General features: G+C 54.4%; 1 protein-coding gene across 2 annotated transcripts; it reads right to left on the bottom strand.

Annotated features, from left to right (window-relative positions):
- Window positions 1–192: 192 nt before the first annotated feature.
- On the bottom strand, window positions 193–20559 carry SMG9 (SMG9 nonsense mediated mRNA decay factor). Of its 2 annotated transcripts, none has more exons than XM_052655235.1 (14): window positions 20089–20559; window positions 16902–17057; window positions 14471–14545; window positions 14112–14376; window positions 13918–14015; window positions 12063–12175; window positions 8823–8934; window positions 6603–6698; window positions 6106–6191; window positions 3476–3582; window positions 2656–2763; window positions 2327–2455; window positions 1903–2047; window positions 193–698 (listed from the first exon to the last, which is right to left on the bottom strand). In XM_052655235.1, the coding sequence occupies exons 2-14, from the start codon at window positions 17049–17051 to the stop codon at window positions 620–622; spliced, it is 1563 nt and encodes a 520-aa protein (XP_052511195.1). In that variant the 5' UTR covers window positions 17052–17057; window positions 20089–20559; the 3' UTR covers window positions 193–619. The 2 variants fall into 2 exon arrangements, with proteins under 2 accessions (XP_052511195.1, XP_052511196.1); XM_052655236.1 differs by lacking the exon at window positions 193–698 and adding an exon at window positions 712–1416.
- Between the last annotated feature and the right edge of the window lie 1887 nt (window positions 20560–22446).

Genomic DNA, 22446 nt, shown 5'->3' on the forward strand with positions numbered 1-22446 from the left:
GCCCCTCTCTAGAGGCTTCCTCCTCAGCAGACTTGTTTTTATCTGCTGACAACTCTGACCTACAGTGGACGTGTCCCCACAGAAGTTCAATGGGAGGCCACGGCTCCTCTGCCCCCAAGGGCTGGGAACAGCAATCTCGGGGCTTCTCAGGACGGCACGCTGGGGAGGAGGAAGAGAAGCACCAGAACAGACTTGTGTGACTGCGTTTATTCCAACCACCAGACGCTCTGATGAAGAGCTCCCCGGATGCCTCACATTCCAGGCAGGAGCCTGGAGCCAGGGCAGAGGGACCTGCTGCTCTGGTCCCTCCAGAGGGAGGCCGGCATGGAGCAGGGCTTCCTGGTGACCACGCAGGCTCCTCCCACCGCCTGGCCCTGGGGGCTGAGGATGGACTGCCCCGCCCAGCTGTAGGGCTGAATCTCAGTGGCCCCCTGAACAATGCTCCCTGGAGGGTAGGGGCCTGGCCCTGGACCCCTCACGTCTCCAGACGAGGAAGTCAGGTCCTCGTCCATCAGGCTGGCTGCCCTTCTCCACCCTTTGGGGGGAGAACGTGGGAGCCTGTCACCACCCACCGGGGGCCCGGAAGGGGGTTTTCTGTGTGACAACCCTCCCCTCGGCCTCAGGCCAGCAGGCGGCTGTACTCTGCCAGGGCGGAGGACTTCTTCACCCCGTCCCAGATCCGGGCGGCATAGTGGAACCTGTGAGGGGAGGCCAAGAGTCAGCGCTGCCCTGGCTGCAGGCCCTGCACGACCGACCCCATCGCCTGGGATGCGGAGACTGTGAGGCGGCCCGAGCCCCTCACCTCCCCGGGGCGGCGGGGCTGGAGTCCACAGGCCCCCAGCTGCGAGCCCACTCTGCTCCCCGCTCCCCTCAGTGCAGCCTTCGTGGGCGTGGGTCTATCTCTTCAGCCCCCGAGTCGTGTGACGATCAGAAACGTCTTGTGTTGTCATTCAGCCTCTAAGTTGTGTCTGACTCTCGTGACCCACGGACTAGGCTGGCAGGCTCGTCTGTCCACGGGATTTCCCAGGCCAGAAGACTGGAGTGGGCTGCCGTTTCCTCCTCCAGGGGCTCTCCCGGCCCAGGGACTGAGCCTGAGGCTCCTGCACTGGCACGTGTGCTCTTCTGCACTGAGCCACCAGGGAAGCCCCTCAGGAACGTCCGGCAGCAGCGTAAGCCTACCAGCTCCCCAGTTCTCTCCGCGCTGGGTCCTGGTTCAGACCAACAAGAGGAGCAGACCTCCGATCCCCCAGGCCCTGCAGCCGCCAAGCGGCATCCTGCTGCGTCCGCACTCCCTTGCCCCTTCTGCCCACAGCCAACTGGACAGACCCAGGGGAGCCGAGCTGAAGCTACTTCTCAGGTTCTTGTTTCTCTTGGAAACGAGGCAGTCCTGGATCTGCGGCAGCCCTGCTGTGGGCTCTGGACATAGAAAGTCACGTAGTCAGGGCTGGGGAGGCGGTGCCGGGCTCTGTGAGGGCAGAGGTGGGAAAGTGGAGGGGACGACGGGACCCGCGAGCCAGCGGGGGCTGCGGAACAGTGCCCGTGGTTCCTGACGGCTTTCTGCTCTCCTCTCCGGTGCTGCTGTGCTTTCTGCACTCAGGGTCTTAGCATAAATCCTTTAACTTGGCCAGGCACACTGCTCCTACTCCTTGCAGTCAAGTGACACCCAGTTACAGTGTGTGACCTCACTACACAACACTCCTTTCTTTGAGCCTAACCTTCCCCACTAGTAAAACGGATAACAAAACCTACACACTACCAGCTCTTGAGGATTCAAAATCACAGGGAACAGCAGCAAGATGGCAGCTATCAATGTTCCAGGACAGGTGCTGAGGTGGAGAGATCCCCGAGACCCTCGACATGGGGCCCTCACACTGACCCCCTCCCTCTGCCGAGTACTCGTACCAGTTCTTCTCGGTGAGGATCGTGTGTGACAGCTGCGGCCGGGCCATGGACATCACCTGGCTCCGAAGCTTGCTCACCAAGGACTGGAAGCTGGGGTGGCCTCGGTACCCGGGGAGCAGGGAGAAGAGGGGGCTGGAACCAGGTCCTAGAAAGTTAGAGGTTAGCAGGGGAGGTGGCAGCCTGCCACGAGAGGGCCGGCCTCCCCATCAACAGCGTCCTGGCCTCCCAGGAGCACCCCTGAGTTCAGCCTCGGTGCAGGTCCTCCCATTCTTCCACAATTTGGAAACATACTCCCAAGAAAGGGTCTGAGCAACTCAGGGACAGGCCTGCATCTCTGCTCAGACCAGAAAGAGTCTCTCTCACATTCAAACCAGGGCAGCCCGTGTCTCCCCAGGGCCCAGATCCCCTCGAGGGGGATCCCTACCTGCGCGAGGTGGGGTTTCACTCTCTGTCTCACTGTCCATGAAGGGCATTAGGAACAGGTTGACCTCAGAGTCCAGGAAGTCAGGCGGGAGCCCAGGGAAGACATTGCACTGCAACATGGATAGAGTACCTGGTGGAGAGAACCCGTGAGAGGCTGCAGGCACCGCGGTGCAGGGCCAGGGGGCGGGGAGCGAGGTCTGTGCTGGGTGGTCAAGTTGGGGTCCGGAGACCGCGTCTGACCTCCCTCCCAAGTCTGGGGGAGGGGCCATGGGACTGGATCAGGAGCCCGGTGGCCACGGGCCAGCTTGGGGGCAGCCAGGGGACCCTCACCCTTGTACCGCAGGTGGGAGTGGGCCATGAGCTGGTCGATCATCAGGTGCATCTGCCGTAGCTTGCGGGGACAGAAGTCCTCCCGGCGAGCTTTATTCTGCAGGAAGACTTGGGGGTGGGGGGGTGGGTGTTGGGGGGGAGGCGGAGCCTGACAGGCAGCTGGTGCTCCGCCACGCGGACTCCCCTCTTCACTCCAAAGACCCACCCTGACCCAGAGTTCTGATCACGGGTAAGTATTCAGTATCAGGCCCCTGTGCTGGTTGATGCTGGGGACCTGGAAAAATGAGTTAGATATGGCTTCTGCACTCAGGAAGTCCCCAGTCTGATGGAAAAGATGAAGACTAGATGGGCACGTGATCAGGACTGAGCTAGAAAGACCAGGAGTCAAGCCAAGAGGAAGAATGGGGAAGAGCCTGTCTGAGGCGTCAAATATGAGCCAGATGTTTGCAGGAGAGTGCGGCAGGGACAGAGCAGGGCAGGGACAGAGCAGGCCAAGGACATGCATGCAGGGGCCCCAGGCAGGGCGGCCAGGGTGCACGGCGCCACTCAGGCCAACTTGACACTCCCTGAGCTCCAGGCCAGGGATCCAGATTAGGGTCCTACCCCCAAGAGATTCCCATTCTGGTGAACGAGCCGAAGTCAGACCTGGGGGTAGAGCCCCTGAAGCCTGAGAGGGCCTTCAGAGGAAGTGGCAGACAGTCCTGACCCTCCTCACGGCTCTAGCAGGCACTCCTCCCAGCGCCCCTTCCCCAGAGCACTCCTGGTTTCCACCTCCACTCTCCCCCCGCCCAGCCCTCCGGCCCCCGGGGAAGCCGCTCACCCAGGTGAGGGTAGTACTCAGCGCCTTCGTCGGATCCTGACGAGCTGCTGGACTCGTGGCTGGGAGATGGGGTGGAGGGTTTCACCATCTCTGCTGTCTGGAGGAACCTGGGGGTTCGGGGTGAGAGGTTGGCGCTCCAACACCGGCCCCTCTGTATCCCACTGTCTGGGGAAGGAGGGGGCTCCCTTTGCTGATTTGATTGAAGCGAGAGCCACACTGGGAAAAAACACCACACAGACACCACGTTCCTCACACAATTTCAGGGAATCCAGAGACAACCCTTAGACACCAATTCATGGACCCAGATCAACATGTTATGTATTTTTTAATGAATTCATGCCATCCAGAAGGACTTTATTTTTTGAGAGTTTTGGATTCACAGCAAAATTGAGTGGAAAGTACAGAGACTTCCCATAGATTGCCTGCCCCCGCCACGCCCCCAACTTAGCAACATTCTGATGACCCTCCCCTGTCACCCAAAGCCCCTGGTTTACACGTGGATTCACTCCTGCTGTTTGTCTGTTCTATGGGTTTTGACAAAAAAAAAAAAGAAAAATCATGTGAGCACACCGTAGAGCGTCACACTGAGCAGCTGCCCAGCCCTAAGCTGTCTCTGCTCCCTCTTCCCTCCCAATCCTGGCAGCCACTGGTATTTTCACTGGTCTCCATGGTTTGCCTTTTCCAGAATGTCACAGAGCTGGAATCGTACAGTATGAAGCCTTTTCAAACTGGCTTCTTTCACTTAATTGTATGCATCTGAGGCTTCTGCATGTCTTTCATGGCATGACAGCACATCTCTTTTCAACACTGAATAATGTGGTTAGACAGCATCACCCACTCAATGGTCACGAATCTGAGCAAACTCCAGGAGACAGTGGAGGGCAGAGGAGCTTGGTGCGGCGCAGTCCATCGGGTCGCAGAGAGTCAGACACAACCGAGCGACTGAACAACAACAACATGTGGCTGTGCTGCAACTTAGGATCCATTTATTTACCAAACGACATCCTGGCTGCCCCTAGTTTTGGCAATTATGGATAAAGCTGTGCAGGTTTTTGCATCAGTATAAGTTCTCAGTTTACGCAATTTTAAAGTAAATTTTTCCAAACATATGTCAATAAAGGTAAATAAAATAAACCTATTACCTGAGATAAGAGATAATGGGGTCTGATTAACTCTGGCTATTCTCCTCAAACAGACACACGCACAAATATGTTGCCCACAGTTTCCAGTGATTCACCCACTCTGGGAAGCCCACCTTGAAGACACTGACTTAAAACTGAGGCTCTGCGTGGGCCAGGTCAGCCCACAGCACATCCCCTACCCCACCAAGAATGTGAACTCCCCAGGGCAGCCTGTGTTATCTGTTCGATCACACCTGTATCCCCAGGGCAAAGGACAGCGACTGGCCTAAACAACGTCCAATACACCTGTCCCCTGAATGAACCAACAGACAATGGTGGGAGGAGGGGGATGTTTCAGAATGAAGCCACTTAGATCTGGTCATGTCAGCCGGCTCTCGCAACAAGTTGTTTTTTTACTGTTGGCCAGACCCTCAGCCTATCTCCATCCCCAGAGTTCCTAGCACACACATTAAGCTCCTACTTGTCAACATCTTACTATGTACCAGGTACTGCGCTGAACGCTTTACATTCTTTAACTCACTTCATCGCAGGACACCGTTTGCTTATGAGAACTGTGGAAAAAGCAGCCACTGCCTAACAAGGACGCGGATTCAAACCCAGGGCTGCCTGACTCTGGGGACATCTGCTGCCTTCAGCTTGGCTCCCTCTCCCTGTGAACGCTCGTTCCTTCCATCTGTCTGTCTGGGCCTCGAGCCCAGGGCTGCTGGCCAACCCACAGCTACCTCCTGGGACCTACGGATGGGAGCCAGGCCTATCTGGGGGCATTTCTGAACCTCCAGCTGCTTTAGGCAGCACTCCTGCCAGATCCTGGCTCCTTCCCCTCCCAGCCCAGCAGGGTACTTCAGGGACAGCACCCGTGCTTGGAGGAGATGGACCACGAGGCTCGAAGAACCAGACATGCCAGCTCCTCAGCACGCTGTTCATTCAACAAACTAGGGTTAAACATCCACCTTGTGCCAGGCAATGTGCGAGGCACTGGGAATCACATTCTAAGGAGGGAGAAGGACCATAAAGAAGGCTTTGTCATCGGTGCAAAGAAGTACACAGCAGGGTCACAGGAGACTCAGTAGGTCAGGGGAGGCCTCGGGTCGACCTCAAGGACATGAGGGTGGTTCTGGCACCCGGGGAGAGTTTTTCTGGCTGAGGGATGAGGCGTGCAGAGGTTCAAAGCAGCAGGAGGAACAGCTATGGGGCCTCTATACCCTTGATGGAAGGAGTGAGGGACGTGGTGGGAGAGGTCAGTGTGGTGACCGGGACCACATTAACTGGACCTTGTAAACCACGCAGGGGAAGGGCTTCAGATTTTACCAGGAGTGACAGGCACAGTCTATGTGCGTGCGCTGAGAGAGAATGCAGTGGCAGTGACCCTCTCTGGCTTAAATTTTCAAAGGGTCCCTTGGCTGCCATATGGGAGTGGTGAGAGCTGGGCAGATCGCCGAGTCTGGGGGTCCATCCTTCACCTGGCTCACCCCTGCCCCAGTTCCTCACCTGTACAGACTGAGGTCCGTGAACCAGTCCTGGACGACTATCACCACGTGGCAGACCGTGAAAAGGAAGGCAGCAATCTGGAGTGACTGAGGTGGGGCAGGAAGGGACAACAGAGTTGAAGGTCCTTGGGGTCCAGAATGGGATCCCTGATCTCAGGACTCAGCTGAGGGGGCCTCAGGACTCAGCTGAGGGGGCCGCAGGACAAGGGCCTCTGAGCCTATAAGCACCTACTGTGTGCCCAGACTGCACTGGTACTTCCCTTCCAAGCTGTCCCTAGATCGGGCCAGATGGCAATGATCAGCCCCTGGTCCTATAGGCGGATATGGAGGCTTAAGGTGGGGGGTTACTTTCCCAAGGGGCAGAGCCAGACCCAACTCTTGGTGCCATCTTCTCCCACCAGCTCTCGGGGTACCCAGGGCTCTTTGCAAGTAGAACTGGCAAACCCATACCCATGAGCTCTCTGCCCCGGGTCCCCAGGCCTGGCTCGGTCACCTCACCTGCATCTCAACGTAGGTGTGGGGCAGGTTGTACTCTGGAGGCAGCTTGCGGTCGTTGTTGATGAGATGGTCCAAGATGGAAGGGCTCAGGATGGGCTGGGGTAGGGAGAGAGAGGATTGTCAGGGTGGGCGTAGGGACCCCAGGGGACACAGTCACCCAAGTTCCACTTGGTGATGGCAAGCACACCGCCTCTCAGGACAAAGCAAGTTTGGAAACACAGGCAGCTTCCTTCTGATTAGCACAGAGCTAATCAGCCAGAGGAGGTGAAAGGAGGAGCCTCAAAGCACTTTCGCCTTCCCCAGCGCTTCTGCAAATCCCCGCTGCTCCAGCGTCGCCTGCCCGAGAAGAACGCTTCCAGGGCTAACAGATCTAACATCTACACGAGTGAGTCATGTCCCTACAACACACTTGTTTTGTTGTTTCGAATGCCTTCAAAATTTCACTAAGATAATTACTTAGGTCAAATAACCATGATTAATGTAAAGATTGGTGAGGATTTTAACAGCAGCATCAGTGGGTGTGCAAGAATCAGCGGTGAACTCATCAGCTCTTCTTAAAGGAACATTCCATTTAGAAAAACAAGAGCCTAAATTAGTGGCGGGGCTATCTATTTCTTTCTGCACTTGGTGGAACCCTTTAAGAAAGAGGTTCCCCAAGGGCTCACTTTCTAAAACAGGATCCAAACAGCACAGTGTCTGGGTCGTAACTTCTGCTCTTTTCCGCGGAGGCCCTGGCCCTGCCCACAGCCATCTCACTGTGTCTCTAAGGGCCGGTGGTCCTAGCCCACAGGGCACACCCCACATCTGTGCAAGGTCTCCCGCTCTCCTGACGGCCCACGTGTGCGGCGGCCAGAACTCTGCTGCACTAGCATTCCCTGAGCACCAGCCGTGGCCGGGCCTCTCCCTAAGCAGCTGCAGGCAGTGGGGGAGTGAGCGCAGACCGCGGAGACCGAGAACCAGACCGCGGTCAGCCACGAGCGGTGCTGGGACGGCCACACGGGCACCAGCGGGCGCTCAGAGGCGGCGGCTCCTGGGAGGAGGCATTTCCCCCAAGCAGTCTTCAGGGAGAAGGCAGAGGCCAGGGAACAGGGCAGGGAGAGAGTGCGTTCTCATGGTGCCGGTCCCGACGGCCAACAGTACTGAGAACCCGCTTCCTGCCAGGCCCTGACAGGACTTCACCTGTGCTCACTCACTGACACCTCACAGAAGCCCCACGAGGGAGGTAATACTGTCTATCCTGCTTCAGAAAACTAAGGAATGGAAATGTTAAGTAACTTGGTCGAGGTCGTGCAGCTCGGGAAAGAGCCCGTGGTGAGGCTGAGGGAGGCTAGCCACACGGGCTCTGGATGCCAGGCTGAGGAACAGGGAACCCGGAGGAGCTAAGGAAAGCTGCCGGGCATCACAGGACAGGCCGGCTCCCATGACACTCAGGTGCCTGAAGTTTTCCCACGTGCCGGCTCCTGTGCCAAGCACGCTGCCTGGACTGGTCCACTGACTCCCTGAAACCCTCCCATGAAGCTGAAAACAACCATCAACCCCATTCACAGATGAACAAACTGAGGTGTCTGGGGGAGGTTAAAACTTAAAGTCACCCAGCTGGTAAGAATTGAAGGTCAGATCTGGCTTCAGACTGACTCCAGGGCCCCCACTTTTAACCATCAGGTTACAGCACGGGTCTCCAACCCCGCTGGGAACCAGGCCACAGAGCCGGAGGTGAGCAGTAGGCAACTGAATGAAGCTTCACCTGTATTTACAGCCGCTCCCCGTGTGCGCATTACCGCCTTAGATCCACCTTCTATCAGGTCTGCAGTGGCATTAAACTCTCATAGGAGCGCGAATCCTATTGTGAACCTCACATGTGAGGGTCTAGGTCATGACCTCCTTATGAGAAATCATCCCCAAACCATTCCACCAACCGCCCAGCCTGTGGAAAAACTGTCTTCCACGAAACTGATCCCCAGTGCCAAAAAGGTGGGGGACCACTGTGTTACAAAATTCTTGAGGCGCCTCTGTATACAACAGACAGGAGGGGAGGGTGATAAAATCTGACAAGAGGAGACTAAGGGCCAAGAAGAGACACAACGTGCCCAAAGGCATGAGCATGTCCACGGCTTGGCTGGAGCCATGGGGACACAAGCAAAGCTGTGGCTTAGACACTTCCAGGGAAGGAGCTTAACACGGCATGCGGCGGGGCGGGGCGGGGTGGGTGGGGGCCAGCACCTGTGTGTCCAGGAAAACAATCCGCTCTTGGGTAATAAAGAAGTCGATGCCACTGGTCTGGTTGCCCCCTCGCTCCTTCATTTCGGCGCTCTGGGCCCGGAAAACATACGCCCTGCGGAGGAGCAGGTGGGGTCATCAGAGGTCAGGTTCTCGGCCTCTGCTGCCTCCAGAGTGAGGCCGTGAGCCTGTGGGACTTGACTCCCCACCCGCCTGCAAAGCTTTCCATCTGTGGCCCTGCTGTCTGGGGGCTACGTTTTATATCATGTGACTTCATCCCAACCCATAAGTGGACCTGCGAATTCTCAACAAAATCACTAGACTGAGGTGTTTCAGAGCAGGGACTCCCCGAGGCTACCCAGATTCAAACCCTAGCTCTGCCTCTTCCCGGCTGTGTGGCTTTGAGCAAGTTCCTTAATCTTTCTTCTGTTTCCTCATCTGTAAAGTGGGGACAGTAGTCTCAACCTCTCAGGGTGATTGTGAGGTTAACATACGTAAAGCCTTTAGAAGAGTGGCTGACACACGGCAATATAAACTTGCTAGCTATTCATTGCCAAGTGTACCCACCATACACCAGGCACAGGACAGACAGACCTGAAAACCCTCCACCCCACAGTGAGGATGTGGGTGTCCCGGTGCCTAGCTCCTGCCCTGATTGGAATGCTTTCCCTGCTCCCCTGCTCCAAGGCTGCTGCTTCTCAAATGTCTCCCGGACCACCTGATTTAAAACAGTAACCTGGCTCCAATGCTGCCTCCCTATAACCCTTGCCCGTTCAGTTACCATCTAACGTGCTTGTTTACCATCTCCTCCATTAAAATGCAAGCTCCATAAGGACAGGGATTTCTGCCAGTTTTTGTTTATTGCTGTAGCCCCAAGAGGAGAACAGGGCCTGGCTCATGGCAAGTGCCTCGTAAATACTGATTGAAGTGAAGCAGGGAGGCCAGTTAGGAGATTCCTGGCCTCCTCCAGAGAAGGCGGCAGTGACCTGGGCCAGGAGGTGGTGTGAGGAGGAGAGGAGCAGATGAATTCTCAAGGTTCTGACTCTGTAAGACCCCATGGACTGTAGCCCGCCAGCCTCCTCTGTCCATGGGATTCTCCAGGCAAGAATACTTAAGTGGGGTGCCATTTCCTTCTCCAGGGGATCTTCCCAACTGAGGGATCAAACCCGGGTCTCCTGCATTGCAGGCAGATTCTTTACCGTCTGAGCCACCTGGGAAGCCTATTCTCAAGATAATTAGGAGTAAAACTTATGAGATCTGGACTTCTGTGGTGGTCCAGGGGTGAGACTCTGCACTTCCAATGCAGGGGGCACAATCACTGGTTGGGGAATGAAGATTCCACATGTGTGGTGTGACCAGAAAAAAATCCCAAACAAAAAAATGTAATTATCTCCGAAAGATACACACACCCCAATATTCACTGCCGTGCTGTTTACAACAGCGTAAGACCTTGAAAAGATACACACACCCCAAGGTTCACTGCAGCTCTGTTTACAAAAGCATAAGACACAGAAACCACCTAAATGCCCATCAGCAAAGGAATGGATAAAGATGCTGCACATGTATGCAATGGGGTGTTACTCAGCCGTTAAGGAGGAGGAAATCATGTCATCTGCAGCAACATGCATGGACCTACAGAGTGCCACTCTGACCAAAGTCGGTCAGACAGACAAGCAGAAACACTGTACGACATTCTTTAAATGCAGCATCTAAAAAGAAATGAACGTACAAAACAGAAAGAGACTCACAGACTTGGAAAATGAGCTAATGGTTGCCTGGGGGAAGGGACAGTTAGAGAGCTTGGGATTAGCATGTACACACTGCTATACTTGTAACAGATAACCAACAAGGACCTACTGCATAGCACATGGAACTCTGCTCAGGGTTATGCGGCGGCCTACACTGGATGGGAGGGGGGTTTGGGGAGAATGAACACATGTGTATGTATGGCTGAGCCTCTTTGCTGTTCATCTAAAACTAACAACATTGTTAACTGGCCACACCCCAATACAAAATAAAAAATTTTAAAAAACCTCATGAGACCTGATGACAAAAGGTAGTAACGTCTACCACGGCACAGGCTGAGCTGCCTCGGAAAGACATGGCAGGCTGACGGGAGTCTAGCTGAGGACTCTGCGCCAAGAGTTGGGGGTGGAAGCTGAGATGGAAAGAATGCCAGCCAAGAGGGCCGCAGCTGTGCCAGATCGGAGCTGACGTCGTGAGCAAGAGCAGGACAGAGCCAGCCGGGAGGCAGAGCGCCCGCAGCTCTGGGTCTGGGGGTGTATGTTCTCGCCACAGGGAAACGTAACCCGTTCTGGGGTTCCCTCGGGCCCCTCTGAGATCTGCCGGGAACTATGGAGCCTCTCCCTAGAAGCAAAGCCTGGCTGTAGATGTATGTAAAACCCCACATACACCACTGGGGGGGTTCACGGACCCCTGAAGCCCATCCATGAAGTCCACAGCAAAATCACTGGTTTCATAAAAAAACAGACCCCTATTGTTTCAAAGAAATCCCCAATGGCTACTACTACGTCACCCCCCATCTTGATTCTTCCTGAATTAAGACTGTCTATGTCCCCTACTCTAGTCCTTATAATCCCTGCCTGTCTCTCTTCCTTGCCCTGATTGGAGCCCTAGTTCTTAAAATCCCCCCTCCCCCACATCCTCTCCCATCACAACCATACCCCATCCTCCCTAACAAGGCAGGCGAGAGGCTAGTCTAGAAGCCACAGCCTTCTTCCAGGCCTCTCCCCTCACTCTGGTTTTCCGGGCCAAAACAGCCTCGTCCTGGGAGCATTTGCTCTGTGCCAGATTCATGCTCAAGTCTGCCTCCCAAATCTTGTCTCACTCTCCCAAAACTCACTTGACAGATGACGAAGTGAGGTACCAATAGGTGAAGGGGCTTGCCCGAGGTCAACCAGCTGGTGCAGGGCTCAGACCAAGGTAGACCTAAATCCAGACTTACTGAATGGGCCATCCCAGTTCCTGGCTGGCCCTGCACCATTTCCTGGAGTCAGGCAGGCAGGGAGAGAGGGAGGAACGGGACTGGTTTCCTTGGAGCTGCACCAGAGGAGAGTGTGGTCCAGCCCATCCTCCTCCTCCTCTGACAGAGACACTGAGGTTAAGGGAGGGGAAGTGACTTTCCCAAGTCCTTTGGTGATGCCACTTGCAACACCCGGCTGATAAAGGTGGGTGTCCACCGCCCCCACAGCCTTCCACACCCCTACCCAATGGCCCCCTCACCTCTGGTCCTCCTCCGGAGTGTTGGCTGACAACAACGACATGACCATGGACTTGCCCGTCCCCTGGAGGCCCAGGACACCAACCACCAGGACATCAGTCTGATCCAACAGGTACTGTGGGGAGACGCCGGAATGCAACCCTCAAAAATGTGCCCGTTGCTAATGTGGGAGATTGGGGCCCTACAGACGTTCGTGGCTGCCCCCCTGCCTTGTCAGATATATGGCCCCAAATCCCCTCACCTGGGCACAGAAACTGTGTGTGTGGTGGTGGTGGAGGCACACACGGAATGTTCCTGCTACAAAGAACAGCATTTGTGAGAGCTCCCAAGTAGATGAGAGCCTGTCTGGTCGAGAAGCTAACAGGAAGTCAGTATGGCTGGAACACAGTGGACAAGGGGCACCTGACTTTGGCGATGGAAAGGGAACAGAAGGACAGGTGGAAGACAGAACCGGGTAGCTGCCGGCCACTGCAGCGACCCCGGGAGGCCTGGGCTTCAGGAAAGTTGGGAAAACTGGGAAAGCGTGAGAAAGGGAGCAGCAAGCAGGAAGGGGAGCCAGGCCGGTCCTGGCTCTTGTCTGTGGGATTTAAGAGTCCTGTGGAGTCTGGAGACCTTTGCCTCTGGGCTGCCAGTGATGCTAACTTTCACCACCAGGGGGTGTGAGAGACACACTCCTCAAGGAAAACAGTCATGCCCTCTATGTGGCTATTGCACCTAAGAATCACCAGGAGAGCTCTGAAAAAAAAAAAAAAAAGAATCTAATCCTGAGCCTAACCCTGAACCCATCAAAGTAGAATATCAAGGGCTAGCGCTATTCAATATGGTAGATGCTGACCACATGTGATGACTGGAGTTTAATTAAAATTAAACAAAACTACAAATTTAGTTCCTCAGTTATATGAGCCATATTTGGGGATTTGTGGGTAAGCGCTCAATAGCAGGGCCTGGACAGTGATTTTTTTTTTTCCCCCATGCCCCAGTTGACATCAACATGAGAATGGACCCAGCAAGGCAGCAGGGGCCAGGAATGCTGTCCTGGCAGATGGCCTGGCATGTTGTCCTACTCAGGCCAAGCTGGGAAGGAGAGGGGGTCACCTGGAAGAATTCGAGCAGAGAAGTGATGTGTCAGGTATTGGGGGGAACACATCAGAAGAGGGGAAACGAAGACTGGGACACTGGAAGTAGGTCTGACAGCCAGGAGTGTGAGGTGTGAACCAGAGTGGGGACTCCTGGGATGGAGCAGGGAATCTCGGAGGGTTGACACTCAAGCCAGTTTGCACTGGTCCAGCATGGGGTTCAGCCAATCAGGAGGACTGGCGCAGGCCCTGGAGGCTGCCCTGCTGTGGGAGTGGGGAGGGGATCCCCGGGACTCTGCAGTGCTAGGGGAGCCCTCTTGGCCAACCAGTATCAAAGTATTTCAGTAACTGAACCACCAGCACAGCTGAGCCATTGAGATTCCGCCCAGCTAGGTGAAAACTCCCTCATCCCTTCCCTCTCACCCCTGCGTGGACGCGCTCAGTCGTGTCTGACTCTTTGTGACTCAATGGACTGGAACCCGTCAGACTCCTCTTTCCCTGGAATTTCCCAGGCAAGAACACTGGAGTGGGTTGCCATTTCCTTCTCCAGGGCATCTTCCCGACCCAGGGATGGAACCCGAGTCCTCTGTGTCTCCTGCATTGGCTAGCAGGTTCTTTACCAGCTGAGCCACCGGAGAATCCCTCTCACTGCCGTCACTGCCCAAAAGCCGTCTAGGCTGGCGTTGCCTGCCGAGAGGGTGAGAGTGGAGGGCACCGGGGAGTGGAGGGGAGGGTGGAACCCACAGAAGCTCGAGCAGGGCGCCGCCCAGCACCCCAGTACCTCAATGGCACTGTCGCACCAATTCATCTGGTCGTCCACCAGCTTGATGCTGTGCTTCATGCGCTCTGGGGGCAGCAGTTTGGCCTGGCCCACGACAGCTGCAGGCGAGAGCAAGCAGGAGGCCGGGGACGTGGTGAGGCTCTGTGCGAGGGGGTGTCGGCTCCCAACCAGACCCCGCCCGGCCCCCGACTCACGGTCCATGGCTGCTGGAGCGGCAGTGCCCATGCCCCGGTTCTGGATCTGGTACACGGGCTGTGTGGGTCTCTGGCCCTCCTTCTCCCCCTTGGGTGGCACAGGGGCTGCCGGGGGTGGTGGGGCAGTGCCCTCGGGGGTTGAGGCGCTCGTTGTGGCCGCCGGCCCTTTCCCCTCCTCCCGGGGCTTCATGAGCACAATGGGCTTCTCCAGAGGGGCCGGGGCAGGTGGGGCGGCAGGGGCTGCTGGAGGCGGGGGCTGCTTTGACTGCGGGAGTGAGAAGGTGCTGGTCAGCAGGAGAGATCCTTGCCCTAGCTGCTCCCAGCCTCCCCTTCCACAGAAAAGAGTCTGCCTTGCTCACCCGCTCTGCTGGAGGCTTTGAGAGGATGATGGGGGTTTTCTGCATGACCGCCGTGCTAGTCTCTTCGCTGCCATCCTGTGGTAAGGGAGGGCAGTTACTCAGCAGTGATGCCCTGCACACTCGGTAAGTGCCAGGGGCCACTCTAAATGCCTTCAGACATGAACCCCTCCTAACCTACCAAGACAGCGCTGTCAGACAGGTACCTTGAGCCCCACGTTTCGAATGAAGTAACTGAGATCCAGAGAGGTTAACCGGCTTGCCCAAGGTCACACAGCCATTAAGTGGTGGAGCCAGACCCCAGTTCTGGATCCGGCTCCAGAACCACGCTGCCAGCTGTTCTGCTGGACAAGCCTGGGTGGGAGGAGCTGGGGCTCGGGAGAGGGAACCGGGTTTAAGTTGGCCCTGGGTTTTGTTTGTGTAGACTTGGACCAGGAACCAGCCTCACTCAGGCCTATGTACTCATTTGGTGAACTGGGACAGGAACTCCTTCCTCACAGGACTGTTAAGAGGCTGAAAGTAGACAGGACTCCCCAGCTGCTCACACGGCTTCAGGCACGCAGCAGGAGCAAGCTACCTAGAGCTGCTATCTGACAGCCCTGCAGTCCCCTTCTCCTCCTCAGACCTGCGAGCTGAATCCACGCCTTGCCCTCTTCAGGCCTCTTCTGACTCACCCCAAATCTGTCTAAGAAAGGGGAGAGATCTGGGTTAAAGACCTGTTCCTTCTCGGGTGCCCTGAGTAACGTTGGGAGGGTCCTGACCCCTCACTGGGTCGGTTTCTTTACCCACATATTGAGGACACATTTAAATCCTGCTCACTCACTGGCCTACGACGGACAAACCAAAGGATATCAAAGTGCTTTGGAAAGAAAAGGTGAGGGGGACGTCCCTGGGGGAAAAGTGGTTAAGAATCCGCCTTCCAATGCAGGGGACGCAGGTTTGATCCCTGGTTGGCAACTAAGCCCAAATGCTGCAACTATGGAGCCCTTGGGCTTTCGAGACTGCATGCCACAAGGAAAGATCCCGTATATTGCAACTAACAGCCAAGTAATTAAATAAATGAACAAATAAATGAATATTAAAATTAAAAAAAAAGAAGAGGCGAGGGTGGAGAGATGATGATGGACTGGAGATACAGTCAGGAGGCACCTTGTACAGCAACAGGCGCAGGGAGGGTGGGGGTGTGGAGTGTCCAGGACGAGGCCTGATGGGCTGTCAGTGATCCTGAGAGGAAGAGAAGTGGCAGAAAGACACTGGGGTCAGCGGGAGATGGGGAGGCTGTGGGGAGTCCACTGGCCAGTTAGCAGGCTGCCGGGGCTCAGCAGCAAAGGCAGAGTCACAGACCAGAGATCTGGGAGTTGCCTGTTCAGGGACTGAAGCTGAAAGTGCAGGAAGATGGTAACGCTCCCCAGAAGGATGTGTGGGACGGGAGACTGTTGTTACCACTTACCCTGAGACCCAAGGGAAGGAGCAAGAGCCAAGCTCACTGTGAAGAAATTTCCTTCATGTCTACCATTTTATGGCTCAGAAACTGTCCCAACTGTTACCTTCTTCCACCTCCCCACAAACAGCCCTCAGAGGTGGGCAGGGCGCTGGACAAAGAACCTGGGAGTGTGGTTCTGGCAGTGAGAGGAGCAGGGTGGGACAGGGACCTGGCCGAAGTTCCCAAGTCCTGAATCCCAGGACAGGACAGTCTCTAGACTGGGTGTGAGGGTGCTATGCCTTAGGCTCCCTTGGATTTGGGTTCGAGTCCTGGCTCCAAAGGCTACTGACCTGTGACTGTGGGGGTGTCCCTTCCCCTCTAAGACTCAACTCCTCATTAGTGAAAATCAGGTCAAATGTAGCCTCCACTTCACAGGGCAGCTGCAGGAGTTCAAGAAGAACCAAAGGACGGAAAGCACTTTGCAGAGCGCCAGCACACTGCTCAGCAAACAGAAATGGCCACTACGATTACACAACTTTGGAAGACAGGAGCTCTGGCACCTCTCAGCTCCAACTCCAAAGCCAATCCCACTCAGTGAGATCCAAAGTGCTTCCCAAGGCCGAGCAGGTCCCACATGGCCTGGCCCCAGTGTCCCCTGACCTCATCTCCTACTGCTCTCCCTTTTTCATCCACTGCAGCCACTGGTGCTCCCAGGCTCCTCTTTGAACCCACCAGATAAAGGCCTCAGGGTCTTCACATTGGCTGTTTTCCTGTTTTGAAGGCTCTTCACTCAGACTCTGTCAGGGCTTGTCCTCTCACCTCAGGTCTCTGCTCATGAGTCAGCTCTTCAAAGAAGCCTCCTCTGACCACTTCATCTAAGACAGTCCCTTTATCGTTCTCTGAGGACCGTTCGTCTTGTCCACAGATACATCCCTGGCACAAGCAGGCACTTAATAAAGTTTTGCGGAATGAGTGGATGCATGAATGCCGCCCTTGGACCCAGACACTCACCCGTCTCTCTCTTTCCCAGGGTGCGATGTAGTCCCTCTCCCGACCTCCGGGCCCGGAGAGATTCTGGGGGCCGCCAGGGCCTGGCTCCTTCCAGCGCCGCCGCCTCTCTATCCCATAGAGCCCTGGCTGACTGTGCCCAGACTCAGACATGGTCACCTGCGGGGAGAATGAGGTTGATCCCAGGGTGAAGAGAGTCCCTCCTCACTCCATCTGGCTTACCCTGGAATATAAGAAAGCACTTCCTTTCAAGAGAGCTCTGTGGCTGCGGCAGTGATTGCCAATGGGCTCCCAACATCCATTCTCCACTTCTTTCAAAGAAATAAAACCCACAGTTCTGAGTTGGGTACATGGTTATTTAGGATACGCTTCTCAGGCTGGTCTACAGTTAGGTGTGGCCATGTGACTAAATTCTTTCTGGTCAACAGTATGACAGTAGAAGTGTGTTTTGGCAGCACTGGGAAACTTTTCTTCACAGATGCTGGCACATGCCGTTTGTCCCCTTCTCCTCCTGGCTGAAAGGAATGTGGGTCTGGAGGCTGGCGTTTAAGCAGCTATTTTGGCCTTTGAGGCAACTGAATGGAAAGAAGGCATGACAGAACAAAACACGAGGTTCAGAGATTCCCTATTAACCTTATATTGAATATTAACCTTAAATTGGCTATCTCTGGACGCAGAGACAAATAATATCCCCTTCTCTTGTAGCCAAAACTATTCCCAACTACTAATCACTTTGCTCAGCATAAATAATAACACATAGCAGGAGGGTCACATAAAGATGGGATATTGTTGTTGTTTAGTTGCTCAGTTGTGTCAGACTCTTCTGTGACTCCACGGACTGTAGCCCACCAGGCTCCTCCGTCCTTGGGGTTTCCCAGGCAAGAATACTGGAGTGGACTGCCATCTCCTTCTCCAGGGGATCTTCATGACCTGGGGACTGAACCCTCATCTCCTGCATTGCAGGCGGATTCTTTATCACTGAAGCACCAGGGAAGCCCCCAAAATGGGACACATTCTTTCCCAAAGTGTAGCAAATCCTGTCCAGACATATTTGTAACATGATTTCCAGTTTGACAACTACTCTTCTGATAAGCCAATAGCACATGTTTGGGGGGTGGGGGGGGCTCCAATATTCAAGGACCCATTTTCATCTGGTGTCCCTCTGCTTTCAGTGTGTTTACCTTCCATTTCTGATGGTCTGCCATCCCTCAAACTCCAAGCTCTCACCAGGGTTTACTCTAAGACATTATAAAATATATGGTTACCTCAATGACCCACTCTCTACCCCTGGTGGCTCAGATGGTAAAGCGTCTGCCTGCAATGCAGGAGACCTGGGTTCGATCCCTGGGTTGGGAAGATCCCCTGGAGAAGGAGATGGCAACCCACTCCAGGTCTCTTGCCTGGAAAATCCCACGGACGGGGGAGCCTGGTAGGCTACAGACCATGGGGTCGCAAAGAGTCAGACAGGACTGAGTGACTTCACTTTTTCTTTCTTTTATAGGTCCCCAGGGAGTTTATCCAGCTGTTTACACCTCATTCCAGGGAAATCTCTGAGTATGTCTCTTGGCAGGACTACGAGGCCAACTGCTATAGCTCACAGGGAGACAGCTGGTCTGCCTTCTGTTTTGGGGAATAGTTTTATTGAAATACGGCCACATCCATCAATTTATAAATAGTCTACGCCTGGCTTCTTGATACAATGGCAGAGCAGTCGAGACAGACTGCCGAGTCTAAAATAACTACCCTCTGGACCTTTACAGAAAAAGTATGCTGACCTTTGCTTAGCTCTTAGGTGCCTTCAAATCATTCTATGAATCGCGCCACCTCCTACCCCATGACACAGTGACATTAAGAGATCCCTGTGTGAGACACTTTCGCTAGAATAGAAATAACTGTTTACTGGATGCAGGAGTAATTTTGCTAGCTAGTAATTTTGTCTAGCTCCTCTCCCACTGCTTTACATGACCTCTTCCCCAGCCACAAACTAGGTGGAAGACTGCCTTCTGAGACAAAGGAGGGCAAGGCCAGTTTAAAGATACTTACGGAAACTGATTCAGCACTTAAATGACTATTTACAGTTCTGGAGAGTCCCCTCAGAAATTGGGACTCCTCCCTCTTTGCAATTAAGGGTCTGTTTACACTTTATCCTGGAGACCTTCCCAGCACTGAAGTGTCTGTTTTCTTGTCTCAATGGGTATTCTGCCTGAGCAGCAAGGTGTCCCATAAGGACCCTCTTCCTATGCATGTTATTCTGGGAACTCACGCAGTATTCGAGTCAATTCTACAGCCCTGAAGGGAAGTTCCCCAGAGTTTAAGAGTTCACCTACAAGCATTTTGGGGACTCACAACATTGTCTCTAGGCTCCTCTGGGGATTCTACCCTCCCTCCAAAAGAATAAAGCCAGCTTATTTGTGTTTATTTACAGGACTCTTAAGGCAATCCCCCAGAAATTAAGAGCCTAATTAAATTAAGGCTCTTTGAGGAACCTCCTCAGTACTCAGGCATATCTTAACATGCCTCTTTCAGGGGATCTCCCAGAATCAAAGTGCCTATCTGCAAGTTGTCTGGGGAGTCTCCCAATTCCTAACCCCGTACTTATGGTATAATGAAGCAACCCCACCCCAGTACTTGAGTCTAGTCACACTTTTTCTAAAAGACTCTCTAACAATTACATATATATGTACAGTCCTTTATACGGGGTCTCCCCTGGAACTTGAGTCTAGAATGTTTTACTCAGGACACGTCCTCATAATTATGAATCTGTTTAGAAGCCTCCCACGGGAGAACCCCAGAACTTAAATTTCTATTTACACAGTATCTGTTGTCATTTGGAAGACAAAAGTCAAGGAGCCGTTTGTAGGCCTTCTACGAGTGTCCCCAGGACTTAAATTTCTCTTTGCACGTTATTAAAGGGATTTCGCAGTACTTTGCCGCTAGTTTACAGGCCCTCACTATTAATGGTCCCCCAGAACTGACATTGCTATATACATATCATCTGTCTCCTCTCCACCGAACTCCCGCCAACCCAGCCAGCATTTAATGGGTCGCTTTAGCTGGGTACTCAGTGACACACAGCCGCCGGGAGTCCGGGCAACCAGTTAGCGGTCGAGGAAGGGGCGGGCCCCGAAACACGCCCCGCGCCCCGCCCCGGTAGGGGCGCCGGCCTCGAGCGGACACGCGGGCCTCTTACCTAAGGCGGCTGCTGATTGGCTCCTGGGGCGCAGCGGGCTCTCCGAGATGGGGTAGGGTAGGGGTGAGCAGGGTCCACCAGAAGCCACCGGCCTGTAAATGGAGTCTGGGGGCCCAGGAGCGTCGCAGGAGAGAAGTAAGAGAACCGGTACCGGTCAACCCAGGACAGGTCGGGGCATCCCGGAAGCAGCACCGGAGGAAGGCCAGCCGGAGGGAGGAACAGCTGGATGAAATATCGCGAGGCCAAACTGAAATCAGGTCTCGCGGGCTGCCGGCCCCACGCATGCGCCGCTGGCTGGGCGCGCAAGAATCGAGCGTGAGCGCCAGACTGAGCATGCGTCGATGCAGGTGGTTGGCCTCAACGGGGGCGCCGATTCTGCTTTAGTGCGCGTGCGCGTCGCAGGGAGCATGCGTAGGCTTGCAGAGAGGGGTGGGGTGGGCGTGGCGCCGAGGACTTTAGGTTTGAGTTCTTTCTTAGCAGAGTCGGCGAGACGCTGTGGGGTGAGACAGCAAGGGAGAATTTAAGTGTCCTGGGCTGACTGAGTGTTGAGAACACAGGGATGAATCAGACCTGGCGCATACGCTGGAAGGGATCCCGGCCTGTGGAAAGAGACAGTTGGGGAATCAAATCACTTAGGAAAGGGCGCGGGTCTTGAAGGGCGGGCAAGGACACTGCAGGCGAGGGAACCTGGGAAGAAAGGTCCAGCCAGACGGGCTTGGACTCCTGGAGTTCCACGGGTGAGAGATGAGGCAGCAGAAATGGGCAGGTCAGATCCTGAGGGAAACGAGACGCGGACTGGTGGGAAGAAGACCACGTATTAAACCCTTCGCGAGCCGCGGTGGAGGAGGAACAGTGCTAAAGGTCAAAATTCAAACGCCTGTGTGTGGGGCCCACTGCGCGCGAAAAAGGAATGCCAGGCAGAGCGCTGTCTGCAGAGGGTGCAGGCGCAGTCAGTCCAAAGGGCTCCGCGACTTAGCTGGAGCTGATGATTACCCATGGGAACGATAGATGCTTCAAGAGAAGAGAGAAGTGTCTATGTATTCATAGCTACGTAGATGAGGGGAGAATTTACCCTTTTTCATGTAAAAATTCTATTTGGACAGGGAATACATGTACTTTTTGACAAAATTCGAGCAGCCCATGGGGTACACGAGAAAAGTCCTTCTCCACGCTGGTTCCCATATTCCATTCCTAGCGCACCGCTTCCTAGTGTCCTGGAGCTACTGTTACACCAAAGCATTGGAGCTGAGAACTTGAGCCTGGCCAAGTTCTTTAACCCTTTCTGCCTTTTCGTCTGTTTCTACAGTGGAGGACTTCCCTGGCGGTCCGGTGGTTAACACTCCATGCTTCCAGTGCAGGGGGGCACGGGATGGATCCCTGCTTGGGAAACAAAGGTCCTGCCTCCAGCTTTGCAAGGCCAAAGAAAGAAAAAGGGAGTGATGGATCACCACTTCCCTGGTGGTCCAGTGGCTAATTCACTGCACTCCCAATGCAAGGGGCTTGGGAACTAGATCCCACATGCCTCAACTAAGAGTTCATGTGCCCCAACTAAAGTTTCCAAATGCCCCAATAAAGAGCAAAGGTCCAGAGTGCAACGACTAAGACCCAGTATAGCCAAATAACTAAAAGGTACAATGGAGGTGGACTTTCCCGGTGGCGCAGTGAATAAGAGTCCACCTACCAATGCAGGAGACAGGTTTGATCCTTGGGTTGGGAAGATCCCATGGAATAGGAAATGGCAACACACTCTAGTAAGCTCACCTGGGGAAAATCCTATGGACAGAAGAGCCTGGCAGGCTACAGTGCATGGGATCCCAAAGAGTGGGACACAACTGAGGGACTGAGCGCCCATGCAGAGTGGCACTATGTTATTCTTTGGTAGTTTACAATGACAGTGATAGTGACTGAGTCTGAACTGCTCCCCTCCCCTCCACGCCTCATCCCTGCTGCCCTTTTCTCAGCACAGGTGGCAGGTGGAATTATTTCTCCAGGTTGTTACAGTCTGGGTGAAAACCATCACACAGACTGAGTTGAGAGTCCTGTTGTTTATGGATTCTCCAGAAAACTGTGGGTGTTTGGCAGAGATACACATGACAGGACACCTTTGTGTTATGTCTGTCAGTGTCCCTTTTTAGCATCTTCATCTGTTAGGTTGCATCTGTTTTTATTACCTGAATTTCTCAACCCCAGAGGAGCCACCATGCCAGTTTCACCTCTGGGAAACCCTTAGAGGTAGAAATTTGAGTTAAGGGAAAAGGAGAGGTTTGGCATTGGACTGTGGGCCCACTATAACCACCTCCCCTCCTTGTTTAACACATGCAGAATATGAGTCTGAGAAGAAGGGCCTTCCTGAAGCCC

Source organism: Budorcas taxicolor, chromosome 18, assembly GCF_023091745.1.
Source record: "Budorcas taxicolor isolate Tak-1 chromosome 18, Takin1.1, whole genome shotgun sequence".
In the NCBI taxonomy this organism is placed as follows: Eukaryota; Metazoa; Chordata; class Mammalia; order Artiodactyla; family Bovidae; genus Budorcas; species Budorcas taxicolor.